The 22081-nt window shown below is 40.1% G+C and overlaps 1 protein-coding gene across 1 annotated transcript in view; it reads right to left on the bottom strand.

Annotated features, from left to right (window-relative positions):
• Positions 1 to 7391: 7391 nt before the first annotated feature.
• The window catches only part of rnf213a (ring finger protein 213a), a 34194-nt gene continuing 19504 nt past the window's right edge, over positions 7392 to 22081 (bottom strand). The window contains exons 31-67 of the mRNA XM_067571075.1: positions 21882 to 22006; positions 21686 to 21805; positions 21518 to 21579; positions 21181 to 21334; positions 20961 to 21102; positions 20679 to 20870; positions 20208 to 20338; positions 19962 to 20119; positions 19662 to 19868; positions 19299 to 19486; positions 19067 to 19187; positions 18872 to 18972; positions 18614 to 18796; positions 18263 to 18438; positions 18055 to 18157; positions 17842 to 17956; positions 17475 to 17682; positions 17130 to 17326; positions 16901 to 17023; positions 16673 to 16783; positions 15422 to 15664; positions 15258 to 15333; positions 15110 to 15144; positions 14907 to 15007; positions 14657 to 14813; positions 14274 to 14448; positions 13658 to 13752; positions 13284 to 13535; positions 12439 to 12571; positions 11991 to 12074; positions 11705 to 11885; positions 11362 to 11563; positions 11175 to 11252; positions 10831 to 11028; positions 10478 to 10567; positions 10128 to 10306; positions 7392 to 8321 (exon numbers count right to left, since the gene is read on the bottom strand). Coding sequence (XP_067427176.1) covers positions 8165 to 8321; positions 10128 to 10306; positions 10478 to 10567; positions 10831 to 11028; positions 11175 to 11252; positions 11362 to 11563; positions 11705 to 11885; positions 11991 to 12074; positions 12439 to 12571; positions 13284 to 13535; positions 13658 to 13752; positions 14274 to 14448; positions 14657 to 14813; positions 14907 to 15007; positions 15110 to 15144; positions 15258 to 15333; positions 15422 to 15664; positions 16673 to 16783; positions 16901 to 17023; positions 17130 to 17326; positions 17475 to 17682; positions 17842 to 17956; positions 18055 to 18157; positions 18263 to 18438; positions 18614 to 18796; positions 18872 to 18972; positions 19067 to 19187; positions 19299 to 19486; positions 19662 to 19868; positions 19962 to 20119; positions 20208 to 20338; positions 20679 to 20870; positions 20961 to 21102; positions 21181 to 21334; positions 21518 to 21579; positions 21686 to 21805; positions 21882 to 22006 — 5353 coding nt within the window. The 3' untranslated portion in view covers positions 7392 to 8164. The remainder of the gene's footprint in view (positions 8322 to 10127; positions 10307 to 10477; positions 10568 to 10830; positions 11029 to 11174; positions 11253 to 11361; positions 11564 to 11704; positions 11886 to 11990; positions 12075 to 12438; positions 12572 to 13283; positions 13536 to 13657; positions 13753 to 14273; positions 14449 to 14656; positions 14814 to 14906; positions 15008 to 15109; positions 15145 to 15257; positions 15334 to 15421; positions 15665 to 16672; positions 16784 to 16900; positions 17024 to 17129; positions 17327 to 17474; positions 17683 to 17841; positions 17957 to 18054; positions 18158 to 18262; positions 18439 to 18613; positions 18797 to 18871; positions 18973 to 19066; positions 19188 to 19298; positions 19487 to 19661; positions 19869 to 19961; positions 20120 to 20207; positions 20339 to 20678; positions 20871 to 20960; positions 21103 to 21180; positions 21335 to 21517; positions 21580 to 21685; positions 21806 to 21881; positions 22007 to 22081) is intronic.

The raw sequence follows: 22081 nt of genomic DNA, 5'->3' as shown, positions 1-22081 counted from the left end.
TCCCCTCATTATTTCCATCTATTTCCCCTGCTAGAAAATCCTCAATCCTCTGATGCCATCTCTAATAGCCAAGACAACCAACAAATCACAGGCTGATCCTCAATAAGAGCTCCAGCTTATACTGGATGCTGGCTGACCAGAAATGAGACGGATGATCTCAAGACATATGGTGCGCTAAGGTTTGAAGAAATAAGGTCCATAGGTAATGGGATGCATGCAATCATGCTCTCTGATTGGCCGAGTAAAATATTATTCTTTATGTATAACAGAGATTGGATCTTTACCAAAAATACATGCAGTCTTACGAGTGTCCTTCACAATCACAGGTACATTAGCCTGTCATCATGTAGTAAAGAGCTGCTAGCTAACATGATATTTTGGGTCACTGAGTTTAATTTGGCACATTTAGCTTATTTCATTTTAGACAAATTCCTTAAACCGCATTAGCCCTTAAAATGACCTTTTAAAATTTTAACATTTGACTAGAGAACTTGGGAAACTCGAGGTAATGTAACTCCATCTACACAACAGAAAATATTTTCACCACTGTGAGATTCCCCTCTGCCATCAAACTCCTTCAAACAAGTATGTGCACGCAAAACCGACAATCTGACAGCGCTGTTTCCACTGTGGTTATTATTTATCCTTATAATGGCTGCATTTAGCCAGGGGAGGCTTAACCAAGGTCTCTACATGAATGCCTTTATTTCTCATATTTCTAAATGTGTGTTTGACCGATTTATGGTTTCATGGTTTATGGCATTCTGTTCAGATGAAGTCATTAATACACTCGTCTTTGACATTGCCTAGTTTTGGGGTTAATGCAGTTGAGGCTGCGGCTCACAAGAAGCTGGATTAATTTATTTAAACTGTGACCACCCCTCACATGCGACACTTAGTGTGTATTGTAGCTGGTTTCACATGTCATTACAGCAATGCATGCACTCATCCCAAGGACAAATATACAGCTAAGTGTTTCTCCATTGCATTGGAGCTCTTAATGGCAACATTGCTTATTTTGCCCCACTGCTGAAGAGAACATGAATTGTCTGGGGTTCATGCAGGAACCCACCTCAGCAAGGCCTGGCCGGGGGCTCAAGGCCGCTCTGCTTTGTCTGCTGCCACTGTACTCCACTCAAGAATCCATATCTGTGGAATTATAATTGAGGATAAATATTATCAAGTGCAATTGGAGAGGGTGTTGTGTATTTGTGTTGGGGCTAAGAAGAGAGGCACTGTGAAACTGAACACCACCTTGGGCCCTGACCACAGGAGAGCTTAGTCGGAGGCAGAGGAACCATCTCCCTCTGTGGCATCAGGGAATACCGGGGTGAAAGGTCAAGGTAGAAAGTGACGTCATTCCCACAGCTAAGACTGCATATCATGGGCTACAGCTAACACAACTCTGAAGAATGAACAAGCCAATGTTCACAAACATTCCAAATGGAGGCTGTGGATTACTTTCACCCAGGACAGCCCTGTTCCTCGGACTCCTGGCATTGTGACATCCATCTTTTTCTTCTAGTCTCTCATCACCAGGTGGAGAAAAACAACCTATAATCCAAGTTCTCTAATCTTGTACAGGATAACTGTCAGCACCTCCATACACTGTGGAAGCCTTTCCCGGCTTGTTACAACACTGGCACCAGTAGTAATCACTCTAATCCTTTGGTATCCATGGTAAACAAAACCTCTTGCACAGTCATTATCTATTCACAGCCAAAGGTCTTCAGATAACAAAGCACATCAGGGAGAAGAGGGTGAATGAAAGGAGATAGATGCAAGAAAGCTAGAGAGAAGGACAGAAAGAAGAGTGCGAGAGAACGCGAACAGGAAAAGAGACAAGGAGACAAAGAGGAGAGAGAGAGAGAGAGAGAACAGTATTTAATTGTATTATATAACATTCTCTGTTATGTGCCAGGCAGCAACTGTTTTCGCTCTTTCAAGGGAGTGCTTTCTGTTGTAAAAGCTCCAGGCATCTCTCAGCCTTGATGTAAACCAATACTCTGTTGTTTGATTTATGCAACAAGATCCCAACACCCTCCAAGAATGAAAAGTATACGCTGTCAAATTTCTGGAAACTTTACATCATATCAATTTAGTGGCATTTATGACTAAAACCTGAAAGTATAAAGGTGGCAAGTGCTTAAATCTTTTTAAAGAACAGCCATCCATCACTGGGTAGAAAGAGAAACAGAGTTAGGATTTTCAGGGACAAACACAATCAGAGTGGAACGGCAAAGGGGGACCTGAGTGAGGATGACAGCACTGCTAAATCCTCCTCAGTCAAATTCGGACATGTTTGCTAAAGCCCACAAAGGTAGGTGGTTCTAAGCACCACCTTTAATCTCTCTGTGTGTTGTATGTGTGGGGCAACTAAATCCCATAGCAGCAGGACCGAAATGCCAATTCTTCGTGACTTTTCTGCTGGGAAAGTAGGAACAGCTGAGGATATGCTGAAGAGTTGTAGGATGAGGAGCAGCTGTCTGAGTAAGAAAGAGCAGCCGAGCAGTTCAGGAGTCAATGTTGTGGGTGGTGGATGACAGGCAAGGAGAAAACATGTGAGGTTGGGCAAAGATGTACCTTTAACTTACAATTCAAGTTTGTCATTTCAATCCTAAAAAAATATAGTTGACTACATTTTTTTCCCAGTAAATTACACCCTGGCAATACGGATTTATAAAATAATATCAACAATATCTGAAATTCATTGTAATGTTGATTGGCTGGAATATTGGAATACTGATTGGAATAGTCCTTCGTCAAAACAATTTCCAGGAAATAAGGGATGCAAAACAAGTCAATCTTTGCAACAGCCTTCCTAGATGTTTTCAAGTGTTTTGCAAAGCTAAGTCATCAAATCTTATTGACGAAGCAATAATTTCCAAAATGACCACCAAAACACTTATTAGAGAGCCAGAATTTAGCGATTGAGACCATAATGACTCATTGAAAGAATAAGTCACTTAGTATTTCTAGAGAGTTGAGGCTTTTTGAATGGGAGTCAGTTGGAGGCAGCATCTAGCAGCCGTCTGAGGCGTTGCACTTTAAGGTACTTCTGCATTGGCTTTAGCCTCAAGTCGTGGTAGTTGCCACTTGATCCTTGGTCCTTGATCCTGGGTGCACTTCAACATCACTGCAACAAGGTGAAAACCAGGTCACTAAACACAAGAATTGCAATTGGCATTAAGTTACTCTTCAACCAGCTGTTGGTGGATTGACAGGTTGGTGGTTCATAGTGGCAGCACAGTACAGGAAGCTCACAGACACCTGCCATCTAGGGATGTACTCCACTTGCTTGTGTGTCCAAGCAAGCGGAGTACATTCTTCAAATGTACATACCTTCAAGTGTGTCCCAACTTTTAACTGGTACTGTATGCGAAACATTGCTCCTAGCATGACTTCTCATAAGGAGCGGCTACAGTTCTGGATAAGGCCGCCTTTATAGATCATATCTCTTGGAAAAACAAAATGCACACAGGTATCCAAAGTGATGCTAATAACATTACCTGTGATAGCAAACATGACCAACTGGATGAACAAGAGCAACACAGCAAAACAACCATTGTGTGACAGTTTTTTATGTGAGTATTTGTCTCCCAGCCTTAAACCAGTGTTCCAAGTTGTTTTCCTTCAAACAAAATGCACAGATGAGCAATTCTGCCTTGTATCCAGTGCCTTTGCCATTGTGCAGTGCCTTTTTCCCAAAACAAAAGTCATTGAGAGCAGCAGGAGCTTCTTACAATGTAAATTTAACACAGTACCTGAAACATAACCCTATCTTGCTTAGCGTCTTCCTATTATTTGGGAAATGCTAGACATATTTCTGGGCTTCTCAAACACCCTCTCATCTTACCATAACAAGCTGATTCAATATGTGGTATTATTGTTATGGAACGCAAAGGCAGAGCTGTCTGCCTGTAGCAGACAGTTTGGTATCGAAATTCAAGCTGCAAGTAAAGAATTGGGTACAGTTAAGATTGCTCAGCCCAAGGTGAGTTTTGCAGCAAGCCCAACTTTCCTGGGCTGATCAGCACTGTGCAAAAGTACTGTTTAATAAAGGGAAGTTCTTAATTTTGTAGGTGTCTGCTGTTTTTGAAAGACATTAAATAGTTTTACCAGTATTTTTCTGCAAACATAGGAGATAATAATTATTGTGCAACAAAAAATGACAGACTGTAAGTGACAACCAGAGTTCATGATCTTTTAGTTTAATAAGTCAAGAGTTTGATATTTAAAAGCACTTTTATTTTAGATACAAAGAAACCAAAACAAGCACTACAACAGTCAGCCATGTTGCTGTTGAGTTCATTGAATGCTCTCTGAAATACCATCGTCTCCTTCTGCCCTCTGTTTGCATGCACATCTCAGAATGGTGTTGCTGGGAAACCTGTCCATGTTTGCACATGGCAAAAAATTAACTCACCCTGAAATCTTGAAACGCTGTGCCTCTCATAATCCCATGTGGTATGTTCCCACTTAACTAGTAATTGTATTTTCTCTTCACGTATTTAATAGAACAACATGGCAGCGGTGCTCTTAATTTCTTCCTTGTGCTTGGAGGACAACCCGAGTGTTGAGTGCAAGGAGAAGTGCACACAATTAGCTAATATAATTCACAGATGTGTGCACTGAGATTTTTTTTCTCTCTCTGTCTTGCACAGCAGGCTGGGCAACCTGAGCGTTTGGACACGGTCTCTGCTCTCACCCCATCGTGACCTACTGGCACATACATTTCAGATGACGTAGTAATTAAAATACACTAATTTGATAATAATGCAATAACAGCAGCACGCTGAAGGGCTAATTCAAAGAAAACATTTTCCCAGACCGCCAGTAAAGCATATGTAATGCCCCATAGAAAATACAGTAGCCTGCTGGTGTGCTTTGTGAGGTCTCGGGGGTATTTCAGGATACTGATTTCATACCACAATCATTAAAATCTTAGCTCCCTTTTGGCTGAGAGCGCCTGACTGGCGACGGCGCCTGTGAATGACATTGGATCCCCAAGGTGTAAACTTGATGAATATCTGAGGCTGTTTTGCAAAGGGTCAAGTTTGAAGCTCCACCACAGATCAAGGCTCAGTGACGATTCAAAGTTGAACTTCATATTTTTTTAACTGGATTGTAAAATTCATAGGGTATCTAGTCAAGGTAAATACCAAAGATAGGGGTAACTTAAGACAAATATAAAGCAGGGACTGATTCAGATTGCTGACCTAGATTTAACAGTCTAAAGAATAAAAACCTAATGTAAAAGATTATTTTGTGACTGTTTTTTTTTTTTTTTTTACTTAACTGTGGGCAGAAGAGAACAACAGCAACCATGTGAAGCTAGAGTGTGAGATTACAAGCAACGCTGTCTGCTGGCCACATTCAAACCAAGCACATCTTCAACCATTGGGCCACCAGGAAAAGTTATTTTGTTTTAAATATGGTTAAAAGTTAAACCAGATCAATTTAAATAATGGGTTTTGATATGAAGAAAGCAAAAATACAGACTTTAATACAGTGTTTAATTTGTCTAATTGGTCATTTAAGCCAAAGTTTTAAAAAAGACAATTTTGACTAAAGTGCTGATTAGCAGTAGACCTCTATTAATGACCCAGGAGAGCTATTGATTTTGAGACTCTTGTATAACAGGTTGTATAAAGCAAAAGGACACGTAATGTAACCTGTAATCGGCTTACACATTCATTGTTTCTCATAGATTTGCTCCATACTTCCATTTGGTTTTGTTTTTTTTTGATAACTCTCTTTGATATTTTTGAGTGAAAAAGAGAACAGAACTTCTAAAATCACTCAACACCATGACTGTCAAATCCTAAACCACACTATAGGTGCAAGAAAAGCCTTATTTCTGTATTGCATTATCCAGATTTGTTTGTTTGTTTTCACGCCCTAATGCACGAGACCTGGTCCTAACTGTCCATCGACCATGAATATCATTAAATGTGAGCCATGATGCACAGTAATGTTGCCCCTGATTCCTCCTCATCAAGAGACAAAGACAAACAAAACAAAAACAAAACAGGGAAAAGAATTTGGCCCTTTGTATCTTCCTCTTTGTAACATTGGCATGGTGGCTTTGAAGCCTACAGAAGTGGAAGTGAAAGTGATTGAACTTGCTCAGTGAGGCTTGTTCTACAGGACTGAGTTGCGCAAATCACGCCTCATGACCCATTTCCGGGTGTTTATTAACCCCATGTACAGTACATCCACATTTGGGTGTGCTAATGAGGAGCGAGAACTCAGCTAGACAGGCCAGGGTATCAGCATCACCTTTAGGCCTGATGAAATCTAAGTGACGGCTTTAGTTTTCAGTCTGTTGTCTTGAAATGAAATGCTGCATGACTGCAACTAGAGTCTTGTATCTTTTATCCAATAGACTGATCAGATTCCTTGATAATAGATGCATCAATATGATACTGAGATAAAGTACATTTTAACTGTCTTCAAGTGAAAACTGATGTCTTTGGCTTCCCTTGTGGACATCATTTATTCTGACTGCAGACTCCCAGAGGGTGGTCGCTGGCATGGTTTACTTTCTCAGGCGCATGCTTCCATTTGTCATTGTTATGCTAAACACTGCTTTGGTATAGAGGAAATTGAATTAAGGAGCCGTCCAGCAGCAGTCTTGTCCTTATCATTTCCATCAGCCTGATCAGAAACACATTGAGCTCCCACCAACAGAGGGTCACAAAGTCACGTAACCTTAGGCAGGCAGCCATTTCCTGAGCACTCCATCATGGAGAGCCTCCCTTGCTTTTGGCAGTGATGTAACAAGTCAATGAGGGGAAATTATTTGTGCCCCTTTAGTAATAATGCTGTTGAGTATATCTAATTTCATACCCTCTTTATAACTGTGCATATATAAAGGGAATTAATAGGTGCCAAGTACAACCTCATTTAGACCTACCCAACCATGCTAACAAACAGTAATTCCATAGTCTACAGACCCAGTGGAGCTTTCTTATCCCCATAAAGACTTAAGTCTCAGAGGGTTTGATTCTAAGTGCATGACATTTTAATACTTTTTGCCAAACCCCTGCTGAGCAAAATATTCTACTGTGACACTCCACTATGACAGCAGGATTTAGGACTTATCAGAGTCTAATTTATAGTTGATTGAGGAAAGAATCCAGTTTGTCTACAACTGAAGCTGGAAACATTTACAACACCACAATATATCAATATTGCCATACCATATTGACCAATAATCAGACAAATTAGGGTAATATGTCTCAGGGGTGCAGGGGGCAGCACTGAGCCTACTGGCAGGCACACTAGCATGAGGTGACCATGAACATGCATTTGAAACATGTGAATTGTTATGTTTTATATTTAACTCAATACTTTAATGACTCAAAAACACACACTAACAAGCATACTCTTGATTGGAAGCAGTATCTATTACGAAGCACACAAAACATAACTAATCAGGCAAGTGAAACTATAACACAAAATATATTGTGTTCTGTAAATGTGCTAAAGAAAATTAAATGTAGAAAAAAGGCGCAACAACTGGAATGTAAGAGAAATGAAGGTAATAAACACCAAAGTATTTTAAGACAGTGGATTTAAAAATTGGAAGAAAGGCAAGTGCAAATTTTACATATGACACCACAACATAACACAATCTAAACAGTGATACAAAGAAAACATGAGTGAAAAGATACATTATTCTTGATAAGGTGATTTAGATCCGTTTGATTTTAAGTCCCCAGAGTTATACATTTTTTTACCTGAGCATAATTCAGATTTTTTTTCTGCCTGTTTGTGCCAGGCAAATTCACATTACAAATAAAGTGCAAGCAAAAAGACTTCAACTGTACAAATAGTCCGTACATATTGATGCTTAAGAAAATAGAAAATAATTAAAAAAAAAGAATAGATAATCCAAAAAAATCTTCAAAATTCACATTTTATATACAGACAAGCTGTAAATGTGAACTGCACATTTATTCTGGGGCACTATGAAGCTCAACATTAGTGCTCTTAAAAAGGCACATCTCTGCATAAATATGTGTCAAATATAGAATATATCACACATCCTTACCACTTCAATACTGTCGATGCATCATGATTGTAAACATCATATGAAAGATGGGATTGTTTTAAAATAAAGAAAGCAGGCAAATTAACAACCCTGTCCATCTCATTCTTATTGTCTCTGACTGCGCTCCTGCTTGAAGGCGACAATGAACTTCCAGGCTTCGACGTACTGAGAAAGGGTGATGTCATCTGGGAAGAACTCCTCCACATCAGGGGGAATGTCCAGGTCCTTGCGCTCCATGTATGACACCATTGTCTCTTTCAAACTTTTAAGAGATAAAATGTAGTCTTTAAATCAGTGATCTCAGAATTATTGATGCACAAAAGAGTTCAGAAAATTATTTTAGACTTTATCAAAATTTCAAGACTTTACAGACCTAGCCCTGTAAGGCCCACTGTTGCAATATTACAACAAACACTTTTAGCTATCCTAAAAAAAAAAAAAAAAAACTGTAAATGTTTTTTTTAAAAGACCACATTTACATAGTTAATGGGTCCTACTGTTTATCTTTGCAATGCTATTGGATAGTAAATGTATTTATAGGTCCGGCCATCTGGCCATGAACTCACACTACCTGCAAACTTTCCTTTTATTGGACCGGATTTGTCAAGAAAGAAGTAAATAACATGCCTTAAATATTTTTTTGTGATAATTACAATGTCTAGAACATGTAGATACTTAGTTATTCATCAAACTTGATTTTGAGCTATGTTGTAATTCTATAATGCTGGGTTAAGGTGGTAGTCAAAATAGCATGTGCACCTTACACATTAAATGGGGACACATGTTCACATATGGAAAAATACTGGTAGAAATATAACGTCTTCGATGATTCACTATAACTAGGTTCTAAATTTGTTTTCTCCGTTAAAATTTTGAGTTTAGACAAGAATTGAACAAATGAATAGACTGTTTCTGGTTGCAGTATTTGAAACTCAATCTGTAGCAGAAACTGTATCTGTATCTTATCAGTTAAAAAAATACATTTAACTGACCCTGGGCTTTTTTCTGGGCTTTGTTTGTTACATTACATTAGTTAGAAACAGGTTCTGACTGTTCTGAATGTTTTGGGGGATGGTTGTTGCATTGTTCAGGGACAGGTGTGAATGGTTCTGATGTATAGATGTAAATGTTCTGGGGGGGATGGAAGTACTCCTCTAGGTATGATAAGTAGAGAGCATAATAGGCTAGTCAGATAGTATTGTGTGGATTTAGTGGTATGTGTAAATGAATTAAGATCAATTTGCATTGATATTATTTAGCCTGGAAAATACTTAGCTCTCAATCCTGAACACTTGATCCACCACCCTATCTATTCCTTCAGATTATCTCATACAATATAATACTTATGTATCATTAATACATATATTTATTATTATTTCTTTTTACTTTTTCCATTTCTGAATGCAACCTGCAAAGACAGGTCTTCTATACAGTGTGCAGGATGTGATTGTTGCCATCCAAAATGGAGAGCGTGATTTTGAGATGGAATCAGACAACACTGATGCAAGTGACGAAGAGGCAGATGAAGATGCCAGTGAATTGGACGAAAAAAACCAACAACCCACTGACTTCCCAGCCAGTGATTATGTGGACATCGAGCCCCAACCAAACAAACACAACATGCCCTATGACAAGGTATCGCTTGCTGAAAAATCGCACATTTTCCAGTGAAGAAGAAGAGAAGACACTTCAGACACTGCAATAAAGGATAAACCAACATGCGATGCAGCAAGTGTGATGTTCATCTTAACTTTTCAGAGGAAAAGAAGTGTCTTTGAGACTATCATTGCAAATGAACATGGCTGAACACTGGGGCGGAGACGAAATTCAGTTTTGTAAATACTTACTAAAACGTAAAAAAAATTGAAAACCCTTTAATTCTGCATCAGAGGCCTCCTACAATAACATCTGAAAGGTGAAAGATTTTTTTGCTCATTTTTCTTCTTATTATTATATATTTTATATATTTGGGCTTTACAGGGCTAGTGTAGGGACAAGCAACTCACAAATATGTAAAAATGAATATGTATGTAATAATGTAATAGAATAAAATAGAATGTTGTTGTACCTCCAGTCAGGCCTGTAGGTATCGAGTGCATTGGGTTTTTTAAGCACCAGCACCAGGAACTCGTGCATCTCCAGCAGGAAACTGTCGACACTGCTCTTAGAAAAGAAAGCAGTCAGCAGCCTTTGCTCGTCCTCACTCAGCGGCTGCTTGTACTTCACTGAGACTCCCACAAACGGATCCTGAGGTACGTAAGGAGCACAGACAACAGGCTCAATAATAATAATAATAATAATAATTTCACTGTAGTGTTTGTTAATCTAGTTTGTTGATCACATTTTAGCCAACAGGGGATTTTATTTGACATCAGATCACTACTACTGGTACACTGATAGAATTGTGTGATGCCTTACCCTCTTAAGCCGCAGCATATTTTCTGATTTGAGTGAGGCAAGCAGCTGCCACAGTTCCACACAATGCTTTAGACAGCACATGCTCAGGGTCTGTGGGTAAACAGGGAGAGCATTAAGTTCATCTCATGTTTGGCATATTAAAAAAATAAACAAACACACACACACACACACTCACACAAAATAAGACCTTGTTTGTTTAAATACACTATTCAGGGAGTTAAAGTGCAGTATGATAGCACTCAAAATCAAAACTTGTTTGTATACAAAGTAACAACATTGTCCAGACTGGTTGTTCAGTGGAAGTGAGAGACCGCACAACAGGATAAAATAACCAGTGTCTCAGACAGGCTGACCTTGAGGATATGCGGAGCCATCTGGTTTCCCATCTGCAGCACCTCCTCCAGGTAGCAGGACAGCTGCATGTGAGGCTCTCCCCCAGTCATGGCAAGGAAACCGAGGGCCACTTCCAGTATGGACAAGGCCTCACACACCTCACTGTAGGAGTGCAGCTCCCCAGCCACAGCAAACAGGGTGAGAGTCGTAAGAGGCTCCTGTTGGCGCGCACACACACACACACACACGTCATGAGGTGATACCTACTGCACAACATGTTTGATATGCTGTATGTAATACATGAATGATAGTAGAGAAGAAGAGTAGAGTGAGAGTGGGCTACCTACTATACATCACAACTTACTTGCTTGACTTTCTCTTTTACATCCTTCAGGACAATCTCATAGTTGCGGTCATGTCTGTTCACTAGTGTTGGAATGCCCTGTGGTGAAGAGACAGACGTATGAGGATGAGGGCATATCTTGCACTCAAATAGAAGTCATTTTTTGGACAAAGCCATTGTGCTTTGCTTATGCTTTTCATTTGCTCACATTTAGAGTGATGAGAGGTTTGCCCAGTAGGAAGCGTGAAACAATCTGCTGCTGGATCTTGGGCAAATCGTACTCATGAATGGTCTCCTGGCCTCTCTCGATGCTGTACTGGGTGTTGGACAGAACCAGGGGCATCAGGTCCCTCTCTAGCTCATACCGGATCACATGCAGGTCAGTCAGATCTGCAGGGCTCACTTTGTAGCTAATGGAAGGATAAACAGACCAGTTGAAGAAGAACAGTGAAGAACAGTGTCTGGGAGTACAGCTGTAAACACATTCTTTTCTTTATGTGCTTACAGGAAAACATGTGCAAGTCAGAAAAATGTGGTAAGAGCGCCCCCACCTGGTCTCCTCTCCAGTATGTTTATCCACACAGTACACCAGGTCATTGTGCAGAGCAATGAGGTAGCTGACAAGGGCTGTAGAGCACAGACCTGGGCCTTGTCGCCGCGGTAACAGCACCCTTATGTCACTGTTGAGGTCCATGTCCTTCTGACAGAACTCAGCTGGGATCTTAATCTCACCTGAACAACAACATTTCAGGTAAAGTCAAATCACAGAGTTGGACTTGCACAGGCAGTGTTAAGTGTATGAAGAGCGTGTAATGGACAGTCAGTGTTTGTATTTACCGTTGGTTGCCAGAGACACTCTGAGCTGATTCCAGGTTGTCAAGAAGATTTCGATGTATTTCTCATACCAGGTTCTCAGCGAAACTGCACAAATGAGGAAACCGTATATTTCATCCAAAGTGCACACACGTCAGCTCCAGAAACATTACTTGCACTACATCTCAAAGACTATTGTAACTGTTTCAGATTAAGACATTGTTCACATGTGTTCTTATGTGTAGAAGAGATTTTGCTCTTTTAAGAACACTCAATCATTGTCTCCTTCCAGGTTAAAACAACTCATTCCTTGGCAGGCAGGTCTTTAAACTGTATGTTGCCAGCCATTTTACTATGACATTTTCAAGAAAGTGGTAATTAGAAGTTTTGTGGAACTTTGTATCTCTTGTGCAAGTGAGTCATACAACTGAAAAAGTTGAGAACCAGTGGTGTAGACAGTTGGTTTCAGTACCTGCTTTCTGACTGTGGAGGAATTCGTTGATGGTGCCACAAGTAAGATCTGTGACGTTTTGAAACTTCTTGACCAGATCTCTCTGAAGTGTGAGGATATCAGGAAGGTGCTTCACCAGTCGCAGCTCTGCTTCCTGATACAAATAATAATGACAGATTAACCAGTTGCTGCTAAAATGTTCTTCATAACTGACATACTGATAATAAACAGTTCAGGCACATTTTTTCTGGCACACAAAAATGGACCGATGACTGTGACTAAACAAATTAAACACTTTTTGTATCTAGAAGTAGTGCATTGTATGACCTTAATTAGTAGTTTCTCAAACAAAAAGACAAGCATAATGTGGGCATTATTCCTACATTTACACGGATAGTTAATTCAGATCTCCCATATTAATTGGTTCCATTTATGCTTTTCAAGATTTTTTTGTGTTTTCACCATCTTCTTAGTGAAGCATTATTGAAATGTATTCTTTTTTAATTTTTTGTTTATTAAAATCACTGCTATACCATTGTCTGAATTTAATTTCTAGGCAACTACTGTACTTAAGACTTTGAGCTAGATACAAAAGTGTGTCTCTTTTACATAGCTCAATTATGTATTTGTTTTTTTGGCTTATACTGTGTTGCAGCAAACCAATCAACTGAATTAATTAATGGACTATAAGCAAAATGCAGATCTAAATGTAGCTCACTACAAGAACATACACAAGGCAATCACTGTACAAGAAGGCCATACTGTTCAATCAATCCATTGATTTAAAAATAACTCTGCTGTAAGCCTAACACAAGATTCTTTTTTTTTTGTAAGTGGGCTTTCATGTTCAGTCATTTTTTTCTTACTCTATGCAGAAATCTCCATAGCACAGGCAGGGTGTCTTTGCCATCATTCTGCTCTACAATGTGGGTGAGGCTCAGCAGAGTCACTTTCTCCCTGCAGCTCCACACAGCAGAACCATGGATCAGAGAATTTTGGGGAAGTGAGGCCAAGAAGAAACGAGGATCGCCAAACATGAGCTTCATGATTGGACTGGCAGAGATGCGAGAGTCGGCCCGGATGAATGTGTTCACTTCCTTTAACTGTCTATCCAAGTGCTGTGGAGGAGAAGATGACAAAAGAGGAAACTTGTTGATCTCCTACGGTACAATCAGGCAGCATTAGTTCCTAGAATTAGACCATTTGTTCCCTATCAGAACATAATCAAAAGCATTTCTACCTTCAGCTGGGGTGTGATAATGGAGTTGCTCACTTCCATCTCCCATTCATTTCTAGCTTCTTTAGTGGAGAGTCGATTGTCATAAGGAGCAGGCCCTGAAAGGAAAGATGAGCTGTTTTTAACAGGGGAACTCTGGGTAATTCTGTGAATGTTGTGTTTTTGTTTTTTTTTCTTCTTAGGGCTAAAATGTAACCTGACCATATCCTGGACCATTTCGAAAGCTAGGAATGACACTGCAAAGGCCAAGTCTGACCCACGTGCCTCCACTTGATGACTTAACTTAAAACTTAAAATTACAATATACAACTTAATACCTTTATAACATCCCCTAGTACAAATTAATTGCAACATGATGCCACACAATTCCTGACCACTAGAGGGCACCTTTTCTTTTTTTAACTCCTCTGTCTCTGTCCTTAGTACATCAATCAATACATAAAAAACATGAAATATACAACAAGTAAGCATCATGGTTCAGGAGCAACAAACTTTAGAAACATGCTTTCACTACCTTTAGAAAACAGGCAAAAAGATGTCTCTCTAAATATTCAAATAGCACATTATATTTTTAGTGTATTTTTAGAGTTTGCAGGTTTGTTGTAGGTTGTTTTCTTACATTTTTGGGGCTGGTGGGGTTCCAGGAGGCTGCTGATGAGCAGGTGAACAGCACTTACTGTGTCGTCTGCCCCCTTGCCCAGAGATCTGATAAAATGTTCAATGTCCTTTTGCAGGTGACCAAGTAGAAATGCTCCTGGATCAGGAACTGGAGGCTTGATGATGGGAGAGATATGCTGAAAATGCAAATACAGGAGATAACTGACCAGATTCCCACCTCTTTTACTTGGGTGATTTGGTGTGCATCAAAGAAACTCTAAGAAATTGCTTAGTGCATTTGTTGTTGTTACCTAAAACTGCACTTTTAAACATCCAAGAATATACTTTGAGTAGAAATTGTCTCTATTAGAACTATACTGATTTTTTTGTCCAAAGTGAAGCTACCTGTGGGTGGTTGCAGGCACCGAGCAGCATGGCCATGTGGGTGAGCATGCGGACAATGGTGAAGGGAACAGGGGAAATGCTCTTTGTGTCCAGCATGTCTGGATTGTCCCTACGACTGGGGTCACCGAGAATGTGGCCTGATTGAGTGCGATCACCTCTGTCAGAAGACAAAAAATAAATAAGAAAAGAAAATGTGGTAAATAACTTTCTTTTGTATTCTTCCATAATTGTTAACCTATAGGCCACTTACTGCAGCTGAGCAGCACGAAATCCCTGCACAGGCAAGTGGTTGTTTCCTCCAATCACGACGCCACAGTCCAAACAATGACTTGTTTGCATGGGCTGACCGCACTATAGCAAAGGAAACAGGAGGCAAGAAAAATAATTCAGAACATCTAAAGGATAGTAGTAAAACAGATAAGACTCATTTTGGTCAAACTGAATGTAACATACCTCTCCAATAGTGCAGGGGTGACCATTTGGACAATCTATGGTAAGAGCAAATCAAAAGTTAATATAGAAGTGTTTTGCATGGCTGTATAGAATCTTAAACTGATATATTCCAAATCTGAGAGTACACTTTTTTCTGCCTGTTACTCACAGTACCACTGCAAAGGTCCCATAGCTTGTTGAGCCACTGCTAACATGTCCTCTGGCATGGTAGGCAAGAAGGCTGCCTATATTAACAAATGGAAAACATTCAATTTACTTCGAAAAAGGGCTGGCCTAGTTGGCAGCACTAAAAGTAGCCGACAATATATATACCTGCATGTTGGCAGGTGTCATTGCCAGCTGCTGCAGAGGAGCTAAGATCCCCTGGTTCCCGCAGAGCAAGACAGCAGCCAGGTGAATAGTGAGCTCTGCAGACACACACTGGGCCCCAGAGGTCCCAGGATGAACAGTCAATGGCCCGAGTTGGTTGGTCACCAGAGCCTGGGCAAATGCCTTCACCTGTGGGTTGGCAAGCACTCTGGAGGTCTGGATGTAGGTCACCAGAGCTTGTATTTGCTGTAGGTACAAAGACCCAAAAAAGACAATAACTGACATAGAAAACAGACCAATAAAGAACTGCAGTGTTTCCCCTATAGTTGTACAGACCTGGTGGGCCACCGGGCCAACAAGAACCCCCACCAGGCCAAATATATCACCAAATATCTATTAATTTGAAAATCAATAATCAATAGCGTTTGGGAGCCTCTGTGCAACACTGTTCCAAAACGTGAGTCAACCTCTGTGTCATTGCCTGGGAAACTTTTGATGTGATGCGAGTGCCACTGATATCAGTGTCCTTTTAAATTACTGCAGAGCAAAGAGTATGGGATGCAGATTAGCCAACATGAGCATGGCACCACCTAAAAAGAGAAAAAGCTCTAATGCAGCTGCAGGACAAACAAATATATCGACGTTTTTCTCCAAAACTCTGGAGTCAAGCAAAAATACTGATGAGGAAGAAGGGAGAGGGATAGCTTATTTTTATGCAATAAATGCAGCTTATTAAGTCATCCTCTCCTTGTGACCACTTGTCTCGTCTTGAATATACCGAGCAAACAAAAATTTGAATGCAAATATAAATTGTAGACCGCCTGCTGTGCCACCAGCCCTAAGCTGACAGTGCAAAAATGCCATCCCATGTGCCTCATCCCTTTGGGGTTTTTTTGGTGTGTACCACCAGGCCTGAAAAAAATTCTAGGGGAAACACTGAACTGTATTGTTGTATTTGGTAATTTATATTTATATTTCCCATTTACAAGCAAAATATGATTTGAAGACAAGTAAAATGGACTTACAGAATTCTGTTCAGATGGTAACACAAATTTTATGCTTGTTTGTACTGTATCAAGTTTGTCATATAACACACAGCGTGTTTTCTTGGACAGTTGTTTTTTATGTGGTTAATTTAAAACACATACATACTCACACACAGATGTATTTTTTTGCCAAACTACACTAAAACTAAAGGAGTAAACAGCACTCCTGAAACAGTACTGTGTGTACTGTATTAATGTAAAGATATACCTCAGGCTTGGGATGGAAGCTAGCATTGGTTTCTCGGTAGAGAGTGGTGACTTCTCTGTACAGTGCCAACAAGAGGAAAACTGTTGTCGACTGTAGTAAGCGCTTGCACCCCTATGAAGGAAAAGCAAAAGAACAAACCAGAAAACAGGATTTCTGTGTTAACATATATAGGAAAGTGGAGTCCTGATCTGATATGGAGTTACTAACAAAAAAGTGATGTAACATTACCACACAGGTCTCATCCAGTCCCTCCACTTTGCCTTCCATAATTCCCTTTGCAACAGCGTTTCTGATAGTCTTGTAGTCTTCCCCACACACAAGGTACTGGTCAATTGGGGTGGCTTCTTCAGTCTGGGTGTAATTAAAATATAAAAACATATTACTGCTGCCAATACATTTAGAAAATGACCATACCATCATTTGGAATTTGGCAAAATCACACTGTGGATAATTGAACCTTTTGCAGAACTTCTTCAGGGAAGAGCCAGTGCATTTTATCCATTTTGAGGAGTTTCAGGACAAACTCCACTCCATGTTGGCTGCAGATCTTTCGGATCAAGTAGACACGATACCAGTTGTTCCCGCTGCGTCTACACAAGTTTATCACACTGGTCAGGAAGGCTGTGGTTTCACTTTGACCACCATCTTGGGTTTCTGGCATGAGATTAAAGAGAATTGCTTTTTGATCAAAAGAACACATTTTATAAACAGACATCAATTACAAATGTCTTGGCTTTTTTCAATCACAGATAAGTGTACAGTATATGAGGAACTAACACTGTATTTCATCAAAATTACACACCTGTGGCTCTCAGTTTTTCCACAGTGAGGGTAGCAGCCATATCCAGGTCCAGACGCACTCTTGCCACCTGCTGCAGATTCTCCACAGTGGCTGTTTCAGCAGACTGATCATGTGATTGCAGGTACTCAGTCAGGAAGGCACTTTCATCTTGCAGACACAACCTCTGCTCTGCCACAGACCTGAACTGCAGCCTTTCAAACATGGAATCCTAAAGAAATGAAAAGGTAAAAAGTGCATTCATAAAAATCATGCCATTTCACAATGTTATGCATGTTTACCATACCTGTATGCATTCAATACAACCTATTAAATTGATAAAGGATACACTTTATTTGAAATATACTGGATGGTTTGACTTCATGTTTACCTCCAGGCAGTTAATATACAAGGAGTAGAGTTCGGTTTTGTCTGTCTCCTCCAAGATTTTGCTCCGCTCAACTTCCGCCAGATGCTGCTGCAGGTAACCTTTAACTTCATCGAAGCTTCAAAAACAGAGAAATTCATGGAAAAATGAGAAACCATAAAAAAAAAAAATGGTAGATCAGTACTATGTTAGCCTTTAGCAATTCTAGCACGTTACCTGTACTTCAGCAGGAGTTTGAGCACAACTGACCGAACCACTGGATTTTTATCCACAGAGTCATCAAACGGAGAGAGCACCTTTGTCCGAATTTGTTGATAGTCTGGAGAAAAACAAAAAAAGTATATTCAGAGCTGACAAAATATGTATGAGCAGAAACATGGATGTGTGTATACAGTCAAATACCAGAGTCAGAAAAGTGTCCTACCTCTGCTCTGGGTTAGAATGGGAACAGTGTTGGCCTCCACCATGAGAAAGGACAGCAAATGAAGAATGACAGCTGGACAGGGGGGAGAATTGTCCTTGAAGCACACAGTAGACACCAGGTCTATGAAGAAAGCATTGCACCGCTTCCTGAACTGAGCATGTTTGTTGATTAGAATCCTGCACAAAATAAGAGTAACAAAAGTTATGCAATTTCTTGCTTAATTTTATTACAGGCCATATTCAAACAGAATGAGATTGCATATGTGTAAATAACCATCATCACATGGATACCTTTTATTGGAAACAAAACAAATCAAAATTAGCTCATTTTGTTCCATACACAGTTACCAACCTTATATCCTCAGAAGGAACCATGGGAAAGTTGTCATCAACCGGCTGCATGCAGAGGGGACAGTACATCTGACCAGGGAGCAACCACTGTTTGATACAGGCAACACAAAAGATGTGTTCACATGGCAGGCAGAGTGGATCTTGAGGGTCCCCCATACACACTGGGCACAGAGTCAGACCAAACCTGGATAAAACATAATGGCAGGTGAAGACCCAGAACAGTAGGAGAGATGCAAAAGACAGAAAAATTAATCTGTACCTGAAACTGCATTCGACGGCTCCATCTTTGCAGGTTTTGAGTAAACCAATTACTGCCTCAAATGGCAGCTGGGATTTGAGGTCGGAATTTTTTTCCAGTACCTTGATGGGAGAGCAGAGGTTATACATTTTATAATGGATGAAGGAATTATTGTTGTTATTGTCAAAAATAAGGCTAGTACAAACCCAGACAAACCTGGCAGAGCCTTCGTGTATGCTCTACAACTAAGGGCGTCAGCTCCCTCTGTACCTCCTCAATACCCATCAACATATGCTCCACAAATAGAGAGAGAGAAAATATTCGATTCCATCCAGCTCTAAGAAAAAGAAACAAACAAATAATTAAATACAGCCTAAAGTACAACCTAAAGTCTAGCTAAAAACCTCAGCATACACAATTTGAACATCTTTACTTTAGCTTGACTTACTGGACTCTGCAGACAATCGCCTTGCTCCTCTCTCCATAACCTCTCACACTGTCCTCTGAGCAGATCAACTCAATGGGAACCTGGAGTTTTTTGACCTGTCTGAGCCAGGCTTGTCTTTGTGCATCTGTGTCCAGGATTCTGGGCTCCAGGTACTCCACGCAAGCAAAAGCGGCATACACATCAAGAATCTTGGATACAGGGAGTAAACAATCATTATACATTTCAGGCATCTAAATGGCCAATATGGATAATAAATATTACCAAACATAACTTAAAGTCAATATCATGCATTCCAAATTCATAAAGCCTTGAACAAAGTGGAAAAAGAAAAGCATAGTGAATAACTAGTGTTTAGAAGCTCACCAATTCCACTCCATCTCTGGCATTAGGATTCTTCAAGAGGTCCTGAGTCACCTGGGGCTCGATGCAGATCATTCTGGAGAGGTTCTGCAGTCGGTTCTTGAACTCATGATAAGCAGCATGAACCCATGGAAGAGACATCACTGTGTCCGTGGCACTGAGCTTCAATCGGAGCTCATTGACACAACAGTTCAAAGCACTAGACAGCAGCTATAAAATCAGGTAATGTGAATTAGCATAAATATGCACACAAAAGTAAACAGATGTGTCTTTAAAATTCAGTGGCTTTGACAGAATATCAACCTGCAAATCTTGTTGACAAGTCACGTTCATTGTCATGGAGACAAAATCCTGTAGGTAGCGGAGGAAAAACTCTGTCTGCATCTCTGGGTCTGCTTTCGCAATGTATCGGCCCAATGGCGTCTTCCAAAAGAACTCCTCAAACTCTTGGTGAGTGCGGTCTATCAACAGACATATTGGGTTAATGTAAAAGTCAAAGGCACAGCAACATCACAGCAGTGACAGAGCCTACTAACAGGCATGTATTACCTTCATGCTGAAACGCATGAACCCAGAGCTCCTCTAGGTAGTCCCTGATCCTCCAACTGAAAGGCATGCTGCAGCTTATGTTCCTGTCTTGGGCAATGTAGTTCTGTACAAGGATTGTTCTTGTCTCAGAGCTGTGAAAGAGAAATACACAGAGATACATGAGGAGAAAATAACAAACAGTAAAAAAAGATATTTATTGGAAACTGGTACCCTTTATTGTGTTCAAAGTGCAGTATTAGATTCAAGATTTAAGAGCCTTCATTGCCATTTGCACAAGCACGGTACATGCAGATTAGAATTCTTCACTTGGTCAGGTTAAAAGAAATAAATTTACAATAAATTAAAATTAGAGTGAATAAAAAAATTAAAGAGTAGCAAGGTCTGAAAGGTATTACATTATTTATTACATTATAATTGTTGGGAGTTATTTACATAACTCCAACAATTATTTACATTATTACCACCACTTACTTGTGGTCCACTGTTAGGTGTGGGATTTCCAGCAACTTCTCATTGCCAAAGATGTCTAACCACAGCCTCTTTACAGATTGACTGCAGTTACTATCAAGCAAGATGTCCAAGTTTTGGTCACGGTCAATGACTGAAACCAGTTGTGCCAAGATGGGGACGACCACAGCCTGAATACGCTTCCATAAGGTGTGCCTGTCATGGCCAAGAAAAAGTTAAAATAGCTGTTGAAAAAAATCTATAGGCAAACATAGAAATTTTGTACTCTGCAGCTATAGCACTCACCTGAATGTACCACCTTCTTGCAAGGCATCGATGTTAGAGGCCTCCTTAATGACCCAGTTGCTTTGGATGGATGAGAAGGTGTTGCCATCATGAATCGCCAGCAATGAGTGAAGATGTCTCTTCACAGTTTGCAGAAATTCACCTGCCAAGAGTTAGATAACAAAATGAGCGCTGCAACTGTTGTAACAATAAACTGCTGAAAAAAAGCTGTTGTTAGTACCTTTCATTTCATCATTGTCACTGAGAAGTGTCAGTAAGATCTCAACTCTCTGAGTACTTCGGAAGCCACTTTCCACCTGGTCCCTAAGCATGCCTACTGCACTCTGTACACAGCTTCGCACCAGTGCTGTAGTGTCCAGAACATTATCCCAGCCCTGCAGCAGGAGAACATACTGGTCAGGAACTAGTGTCACAAGTAATGCAGAATAAAATGACACACAGCTGTTGTGCACATACGTCAAGTTCAGATGTTCAGTTAAAGTCAGAAAATGATATAATGTAAATTTGAGGTTTTCCTACAACAGCAAATGTTTTAAATATATGCTGCATATACTCACATTTTCCTCTGACTCTGCTTCCGCCTGTTCATCACCAGTGTACATATCATCCACCTCCATGGCTGTACAAAAGAATTTTGTAATTCAATGCCATGAAAGACTTCACTGTAAAGACACTGGATACTGATGAAATTATAATTTGCTGTCAAATATTGAGCAATCAGTTACCTTCAGGCTGACTCTTTGTTTTAAACATTTGACTAATTGTCATGTTTTGCAAGGCTTTGATGTCTGAAACAATATCGTTTGATCGTCTGAGGTCATCAATGTGAACTGATCTCCAGGGGCCTGTAAATGTTAAAATGTCATCAGATTACTCTTCGAACACTGATAAAAAACTGATTGCAAAAGTTGTAATACTTACCTCCATGAAAGCCAACATAGGAAGTCCCTCCTTCCATTCTTGGCAGTCTGGTGATAAAGTAGACAAACACCTTGCTTCCAATGTTCTCCTGAGTTATCTTGTTGATTTCATTTATGGAGGAATACCTAAAAATGAACAGAAAAAGTCAATATGGCAAAACCACACACTAATGCATGCCTAACATAGGAAATGTTGGACCT

The sequence above is a fragment of the Thunnus thynnus genome, chromosome 17 (assembly GCF_963924715.1).
Source record: "Thunnus thynnus chromosome 17, fThuThy2.1, whole genome shotgun sequence".
Taxonomy (NCBI): domain Eukaryota; kingdom Metazoa; phylum Chordata; class Actinopteri; order Scombriformes; family Scombridae; genus Thunnus; species Thunnus thynnus.
The sequence above is the reverse complement of the archived record's forward strand: the minus strand, read 5'-3'. Positions and strand labels throughout refer to the sequence as shown.